Source organism: Hydra vulgaris, chromosome 14 (assembly GCF_038396675.1).
Source record: "Hydra vulgaris chromosome 14, alternate assembly HydraT2T_AEP".
NCBI classification, from domain to species: domain Eukaryota; kingdom Metazoa; phylum Cnidaria; class Hydrozoa; order Anthoathecata; family Hydridae; genus Hydra; species Hydra vulgaris.
The window spans coordinates 16938259-16947500 of record NC_088933.1 but is presented as its reverse complement, the minus strand read 5'-3'; the positions used below and the strand labels follow the sequence as shown (position 1 = coordinate 16947500).

Below are 9242 nucleotides of genomic sequence, written 5' to 3'. Positions count from 1 at the left end.
TGAAAAAGTTGGTTGATCAGTAACTATGCATATGTTGGTTTTATATGTCAGTAACTGCATAAGTTGATTTTATGTATCAGTAATTATGCATGAATTATTGCTTCATAATTCTAAATAAGGAACAACTAATTTCAAAACTAAAGTATATACAAAATTTTTTTAAAATTTTGTATATACTTTAGTTTAGTAGTAAAATTTAGTTTAGTAGTAAAATTTTGTATATACTTTAGTTTTATCATGACAATTTAAAAACAAGTTGCAATTTAAAAACAATCCTATATAATTTACAATTTAAAAACAATTCTATAAACAGAACTAAGGATAGGGCCTTGAGTAATCCTTGAGTTCTAAGGATAGAACTAAAGATTCTATCCTTAGTTCTGTTTTTTTGCAGAAAAAAACAGAACTAAAGATAGAACCTTGAGGTACCCCTAAAAGTTACTGGATAGAAAGTGTTGGCCTTTGAGAATGACTTTAATAAAGTGGTTAGAAAGAAATGATTTGATAATCTCAAAAACTTATCTTCCCAATTATCAATCCCAGATATACCATATGAAATAAGCATATGGAGAAGACAAGCATGCCAAACTTTTTCTAAAGCTTTAAATGTGTTAAGAACAATAGCCCTAGCCTTGCCACCTCTTTTAATGCAGAATTAAATCTTTCAGCCACAGCAGTTAGCAAGTCAGCCGTAGAACGAGAGCATCAAAAACCGTATTGATTGTCTGACAGTAAATTATTTGACTCAAGATGTGAGAGATTTGTTGATCAAAGACTTAAAGACTAATAACAGAGAAAAACTGATCAAACGAAAGTCAGAGGGTTAGAATGAGAGTTAAAATGTTAAACCTACCTCTGGAAAACGAGTCACTAAGTTTAATACCTGAGTAAGAGATTGAGAAATGCAGAAGTTATAGGCTTTAGTGCCAGCACGCTCAGTGGTGTTATTAGGGGAGAAACATAAATATTGTTTATTTTCAAAATTTCTTTCTTTCTATTCTTTACAATATTTGTATTTCTACTTGTTACACATTTGTGTAACAACAATAACAATAAAAAAATAATTATATATGATATAAAATATTAAAAAAAACTTTTTTGTGTGAATTTGCACACACATAAACAGGCAACTTGCGTAGGAGAGGGAAAATTCTGCCCATATATAAATAAGGAAATCGCATTATATTAAAAAATAGCAGAACAAGGTCAATAACTTTGTTTAAAGCAAAAATAACTTTGGATACTTTTGGCATTTTAAGTGTTTTAAAAAAATAAACAGATGAAAAATACTGATCCACCAACATTTGACAAGTTTATGTTAAATGTTTAGGAATCTTGATTTTGTGCTAATTTTTAAAACCAAGTTTCACTTTATTACATGATATACATTAAGGGTAGGAGAAGACATTTTAAAATGTTTAATCAAACAACTGCAGCAAGAATACCAAAAATATAATATCGCAACACAAACCAAACATCTATATAAAACAAAGATTAACTCACAGATCTTGGTTGTCCTGAGAAGCGACGATTATATATATGAATCTTATTATTATAAATTGTAAACTCATTAGAAACAGCTTCATCATTAGTAAACATAGGAAGAAGTACATTAATCTATAAAAAAAAAATTTCTGTCAAAAAATATTGAAACGACAACGCTTTATATAAAAAAAACTTATTTCACTTGTTTTTGCAAGTAAGAAAAAACAAGTCAAAAATTTTTTGACTTGCAAAAGCAAGTAATAAAAAAAATTAATAGAAAATTTTATTTCTATATAAAAACTAAACCTGTTGTCTACAAATAGGACATTTCATAGCACCAATCCATGCGCCTTGTTCCCAATAGGCCATCATGCAAGCACCTAGTACATTATAACATTAGTTTTTATAATAAAATAATAAATACAACTTGACAAAAATTTAACAAATAATATACTTATATTTCAAATATATTACATCAAGAAATACTTTTTGATAACATATAAGAAAATCATAAAAGAAGCATTAAGTATTTTTGTAGTCCATTAGCTTCATGCCTTGAATTTTTTATCTTTAAATTCTTTTAGTAAATCAAACTAGCATAAACTAAAGTGGCTAAAAAAATATGACATTCCCAACATCCACAATACTTCACACCCAATGTCCAAAATATCCACAGATGTTAAAAGATTGTTTTCTACTGCTAGGAATTTACTAATAAAAAAGACTACTTCCAAAAAATTTGAAAAATTTACTTTTTGTCAAGATTTTTTGTTGTTAAATTCAGACATTAAAAATGTAAATATTTATTTAGTGTTTAATGGAAAAAATAAAGCTTTTTCACAATAAAGCTTTGCTGCTTTTGTGCATTATATAGCTTTAAGATAAATCATTATTAACATTAAATGAAGTTAACTTTTGTTTTAAATATCTCCATTATTAAACACTTTAAAAAAACCTCTTTTTTTAATTTTTGGTTAGTTTATATAAGGAAAAAAAAACTTTTACCACCACTTATCCACATTATAGATGCCTAAAAAAAGCTGATTTTTTTTTTCTGTCTTTTTTTTTCATTTGCCTTCAACTTTTGTAACAATGATAATTTTATTTTTTTTTAAACAGTATTTTTATAAAAACCAAACTCCATAAAAGTACAACAATTTAAATTTGTGTTCATGTAAACTAGAAATTATGAATTAAAAATTTGTCTTAGTGTTCGTGTAAACTAGAAAAATATGTAATTAAAAAAAATGTATAATCAAAAATTTTTTAAGTTGTAAAAATAAGCAAAACTGTAAATGCAAAAATCCATGTGTAAAAACGTGTTTGTAGAGTTTGTAATGCAAAACAAACTTTACACAAAACACAAAAAAATGTTTTACGCGTTTTGAAAACCAAAAATTTTAAAATTAAAAGATATGAAAGTGAAAAAAGTGCAATCTACCACACTCATGTTAATAACAACGACAGACATTAAATACCACCACTCAAAAACTGTCTAAATGTCAAAAAGTTGTAACAACCTAAAATGCAGATGCATAAAAAGTTTTTAACAATTCTTATTTAACTACACAATTGAATGAAGGGTGACCACTCCAGTGACCATGCTTTTCTAGACCTCAAATACAATAGAATTTTTATTCCTCTATATTTATTATAAAACACTCACAACAAACTTATTATGGCTAATAATATTTTATTATTAGCAAGTAAGCTATTGGTTAAGATTTTTCAAATTTAAATACTTAATAACATTTTGCAGTTCAAAGTAAACAAGAAAAGTAATAACAGTGCAACAATAGAAACTGTAATATACACCCTTACACCCACAATTTAAAACATTAACTATATAAGCATACCAACACATTATAAAACATTTTTACTTTTTTATAATAGAAAGGAAAAAAAAACATACAACAGAAAACATGTCCACAATTTGTTTCAACTGCAAAACGCAAGTGGTCAATACAAACAGGGCATTGATCGTCACCATTTCTGGGTTGTCTATTTGATTCACCATGAATCACATGTTCTCTTACAGCTTGAACAGCATCTTGGTGAACAGGATGAATAATTTGATTTCTAATGTGAAACTTTGACCATAATAGAAAAGCTAAAACTATGACAGAAGAAAGTAACCAACTAAACAACACACTGTCACTAATCCCTTCAATAAGAGAATCATTCATTATTTTTGTTTGTTTATGCTTTTCAAATAATTAAAAAACAAAAACACATTAAAATTAACATTAAAATAATATAATATTAATACTATAACAAACAACATAAAATAAACATTTTCTTAACTTTGTTTAAAAACATTTTTTAATTAACTTGACATACAAAGAACAATTTAAACTTTAAACAATTATTTTTGTAAGGGTATAACTACTAATAGTTGGTTGCTAAAGGTTGGTTATAATAGCTAGAAGTTGGTTATGATAAGTAAACACTAGTTTTTGATACTAATAGTTTATTACGACTAGTTGGTTGTAGTTGTTAAAGGTTGGTTATGATAACTAGAGGTTGGTTATGATAAATAAACACTAGTTATGGTTACTAATAGTTGGTTATAATAAATGATAGTTGATTACAATAACTTATAATTCAATGAATGAAAGAACATTAAACAAAGTATCTTTTATTATGAAATCAATGATTGCTAGCATTCATTGAATATTACTTTTTTTTTTTTTTTCACAATAAAAAAATAAAATCTTTTATTAATATTGTTTTGAAAATCCTTTAACTTGATAATCTAAAATAGTAATTCATTTTTACAGTGTTACCCATCAAGGTTAAAAACCTATCAAGGTTAAAAACCAAGATTAAAAATCCCTCCTCAACTAAAAAGTTTGCAATCACTGAGATAATAAAAAACAGTTTTTAAAATTTTTCAAATAATCTATTTCAAAAATGTAAAATATACAAAACATCATACATGTAAAATGTGCTTAAATTTTATAAACCAATGAAAATATTTACTTGCAAAAACCATTTAAATATTTTCAAAATAATTTATACCATTATATAATATTACATAAAATTATTGATAATATTATATAAAACACCAAAAGTTAAAAAAATCACTTTAAATAAGGCAAATAAATACAAGACAAAAAACTGAAATATTTTCTATGATAGTTGAAAACAAAATAATTTTAAATTAAAACAAATATCTAATAATTAAAATAATAAAACTCTTTTCAAAATATCAATATGAAAATTATAATTAGAGAAAATATGTCACAGCTATATTAATTTTAAATGAAAACTCTTTTTTTTTTTTATTTTATGCTGCAATTTTAACACATTGTCAAAATTAAGTAAGATTTAAAAAAACCTGTTAACAATATGTGGTCGATTTCATAAATTAACACAAAAAAATTACATTTCTTATTATAGTAATAAAACATAAACAAATTAAAAAAAAAAAAAAAGGATTTGTTATTAAAAGGTATTTAAACCTTTCTGGTCTATTTGCAATTTCTTTGTCATTTTCATCTTGATAATAAAACTCTTGGTAAACAAACTTTCTACTAAAACTTAAAAACAACACAACTAAATATTTATCAATAACATTTTTATTTACATATTGAACAAATATAAAATTTATTTTATTGTCTTTCTAATATTATTTGAATCAATGAAAAATGTTCATGATTTATATAGCATAAACAGATCTTCATTCACTGTTCAAATATATTCATCTGGATCAAGAGCTTGAAAACTATGATGTTCCTATAGTTACCAGATATCAGTTGTGAAGAATGTTACCAGATATCAGTTGTGTAGAATGTTACCAGATATCCATTATATAGGTAAATAGAAAATAGAAGAGGCATAAATAGATTCCAGATTACTAAAGTGGCTTTAATATTTGTTAACTATATTTGTTGTTGTTTCCAAAAAAAATGAAACTTATTGCTTTTTCCAAGAATTGAAAGAAAACTACTTCAATAAACCTACATTGTTATAGATCAGGAAAATGGAAAGGGTCTTCCTAAATTTAAAAAAGAAATATTAAAAGAAAAAAATTTATACCATATAAATATAAAATAAAATTTTAATTTTTATCAAATTTTAAAGGAATAACAGAAATGACATTTTTTTATTTATTATGGTTGTGCATTGGGTAGGTGGAGAGAGCACCAAAAATATTTTCCATTAGAAGTTAAAACGTGTTGCAAAAACTATTGAATTCTGTAATATTAAATAAAAAAGCACTTTACTAACACATTAGTGATAAAAAAAAAAACACTTGGCTTCCTATTTTCACTATTTTAAACTACATTTTTTACAATGTCTAGGTCTATTTAACAATCTATCTAACAACTGCATCTACGTCTATTTAGCAATCTATCTAACAACTACGTCTTCCACAATGTTAAACTACATTTCTTTATATATAATTATTCTAAAATTATCTTTCTTCAATTTGTTAAACATATTAAAAAACAAACTTGACAAAACATATGTTTTAAATATGCACATATTTCAAACATATTTGCATGCAATCAAACTGTAAATATAACAGTTTTTATTTTTTGTAAACAATATTTAATGATAGATCTAAGCATTTTTAGTTTATTTTGATAAATGTAATTTATATTTTTCAATTTATTTTTAATTTGTTAAAATGATTAACAAATATACTAAAATGTTTTAATGTGTTCTAGTTTCTAAAAACCTAACACAAACTGGTAAAATGCTGAACTCTATGTCTTAATAATTTATTTTTTAACTATGACTAAACCCTGTCTCAACCAAAACACTCAATTTATGCAGTGAGAACTTTTGTAACAATTAATATCACCTATCCCACTTTTAGAAAGAAAAAAAAGACATTTAAATTAATCATTAAAAGTAAATCTTCAAGTTAATCATAAAAATTTAATCAATCCTATCTTAACTCTATAACTCCAAAATATGAACCTTAAAAACAAGGCCCTTGCACAGAGAAACAAGTTAAGTATAGTACTACCTGGGATGTGGCAGAGATTGAACTCAGAAAATGCGGTAGTGGTGTAGAGGTAGAGCGTTAGCTTCATAAGCGAGAGGTTTAATTTCTACCACATGACTGGTAGTCAGTGCTTAACTTGTTTTTCCATGCAGCAGCCTTGTTTGTCAAGGTCTGTGTTTTGAAGATATAGAGTTAAGAGAGGGTTATAACCATAGTTAAGAAACCTCCTCATCTGTAATGGGTTTCTCAACCTCGGGGAGTTGAATTTACATTAAAAAAAAACAACAACTTCCCGCTTACGATGGGAGTGCTCTACAACTACACTACTACAGCATAATCTAAAATTCAGTGCCAAAAAACAAAAGTTTTGGTTTCATGTTAAAAATTGTTATATGTTGCCAAACACTACTCAGTAAAAACCTGGTTAAGTGATAATCACTGTGGAAGTAGTAATTACCTCCACAGTGAGAGTGGAAACATAATTGCTAGATATATATACATAGTAGCATGCAGGGTAGTTAAAAATTAAAAAAAAATTTGCTTAAATTTGCATGAAACAAGGTTAAAAGCTTATATTATAGATAAGAAAATCTAAAAACATTGTATAATTTGTAGTCCCAAAGATATGGGTATTCAAAGTTACATATTTAGATAAAAATTTGCTTTTGCCTCATTGAAGGTGTTTTTTGATACAATTTAATACTGCTAAGGTGATATATTCAAATGAAGAGTGGTTAATTATATGTTGTTTGAAAGCTAATTAAACCTACTTTTTCAATGAAATTAAAAATAATTTTAATAAATCTCATAAGATTTTAAAAATCATTCATTTAATAAAAAACATTGTTACAAAAATGATACAAGTCAACTTTGATACAGCCAAAAAAAACTGTTCAAAACATCTCTTAAAATTAAAGTTCAAATATGACTACCTTAGAATAAATACGACTAAAAAATGGCTACCCTGAAAAAAGATATGTAGATTTAAAAATGTCTTAAGTCTATTAATTTGAAAATCCAACTTTAAATACAATAAATTAATATTCATTAACTAGGAAATTAAAATAATGATACTTAAATCTGCCACATAAAACATCTGTATACCAAAGTCAGGTTGATACCTTATTTAGTACATTAATATTGCTATTTAAATGGCAAAAAAGTATGTTAAAAAAAAAAAAAAAAAAAAAAAATGCTGAATCAGCATTTTTTTGCAATATGCTTTATATTTATTTAACAATGCCTTACTTTTGGTTTTTCTGTTGATTTGACAAAGAATGACCCATAATCAGAATTGCTGCAACAGAACATTAAAAATTAGCACATGGAAGAGAAATTGCTTTGAATTCTCCTGTTTCCGTAACAGCTATGTGCGAAGAAGCACAAAATTGTTACAACAACATCATTAAAATTTCGTCTTCTTTGTTTGGTATGCGCATTTATGCCCAAGCCTTTTGAGCTTGTCTGCATACATGCCATTACTTTGGTGAGCACTTAAAAAAACCCTTGCCAAAAATATACAAGTGTTTTTTTAAATTACGACAAATCTTTTTTTGCTCATCTAACACTTTGATAAGAAAATCATGATAACACTTTTGTGTACAAATTATTTTATTTAGAATTTAAATAAAACTTTTTTGTTTGTTGCTGCCATTTTTATTTTAACTATATAATTTAGATCTTAAATAAAACCCTTCTTTTTTGTCATTTTTATTTAATTATTTCAATTAGAATTTATGTAAACCATTTTTTTTTCCATTTTCGTACGCTAGCATTAAATTTCAAATGGAGAAGACTGTTAAAAAATATTGGTTCCATTATGCTTGCAAGGCCTTAAGAGAAGATAATGTGTTTAATGTATCTACATGTTCAGTGAACTCATTAGACTCAATTATAATTTCAACTTAAGTATGAGATAGTGTTTTAACTTAAGTATGAGATAGTGTTGATGCGGTAGTGGTGTAGTGGTAAAGCGCTCGCTTCATAAGCGAGAGGTTCCGAGTTTGATCCCCACCACGTCCCTGGTAGTACAGCGCTCAACTTGTTTCTCCGCGCAGCGGCCTTGTTCGTCAAGGTTCGTGTTTCGGAGTTATAGAGTTAAAAGAGGGTTATAACCACTATTAAGTAGCCTCCTCATCTGTAGTGGCTTTATCAGCCTTGAGGAGGTGAATAACAACAAAACAAAAAAAAACAAAAAAAAAAAATTATAAAAAACACGTTCTTACATATTAGAAGATCTTTTAATATTAGAAGTTGATGTAAATAAAAATAGTTAGGAAATGAGATGTGGATAACAATATTTATCAATTTAATGTAAACTTTAATATAGATGTCGCATTTAATAATAATAATTAAAATAAAAAAAATTAAGCTATTAATTTTATATGAAAATATATAATTCAAAAAAATTTGGAAACTATAAGAAAAATAAACCTTTTCTTTATAATTTTTCCTTAAAAACTATTTACTCGACCTTTTAAATGAATTTTCAGGAAGGGAAGGGGGAAAGGCAAATGTCCTTCTCTCTAAATTTTTTGAGGACCTGTTTTTGTTTTTGTTTTAATTTATAGCTATGAATACTTTCTATTGATTTTTAATTCTATATTAAATTTTGATAAATATAATTCAAAATTAAAAGAAAAAGATTTTAATTTTTAACTTTTAAAATTGATGAATTTAATTTAAAATTAAAAGAAATCCAAAATGTTATTTAAACTTATCAATCTTGTTTATAGACATTATGTATAATTATATATAATTAAAGGTAAAAATTGTTAAGCAACATCTAATGAAGCTA

At 25.7% G+C, this 9242-nt stretch overlaps 2 protein-coding genes across 2 annotated transcripts in view; both read right to left on the bottom strand.

The window, feature by feature from the left end:
- LOC100205470 (E3 ubiquitin-protein ligase RNF170) overlaps positions 1 to 3703 on the bottom strand; it is a 6963-nt gene extending 3260 nt beyond the window's left edge. Inside the window, exons 1-3 of the mRNA XM_065818437.1 lie at positions 3398 to 3703; positions 1792 to 1865; positions 1504 to 1617 (exon numbers count right to left, since the gene is read on the bottom strand). Coding sequence (XP_065674509.1) covers positions 1504 to 1617; positions 1792 to 1865; positions 3398 to 3671 — 462 coding nt within the window. The 5' untranslated portion in view covers positions 3672 to 3703. The remainder of the gene's footprint in view (positions 1 to 1503; positions 1618 to 1791; positions 1866 to 3397) is intronic.
- A 1333-nt stretch (positions 3704 to 5036) lies between these two features.
- Positions 5037 to 9242, bottom strand: part of LOC101236625 (ankyrin repeat domain-containing protein 13C-A) — a 74685-nt gene continuing 70479 nt past the window's right edge. The window contains exon 19 of the mRNA XM_065818465.1: positions 5037 to 5485. Coding sequence (XP_065674537.1) covers positions 5456 to 5485 — 30 coding nt within the window. The 3' untranslated portion in view covers positions 5037 to 5455. The remainder of the gene's footprint in view (positions 5486 to 9242) is intronic.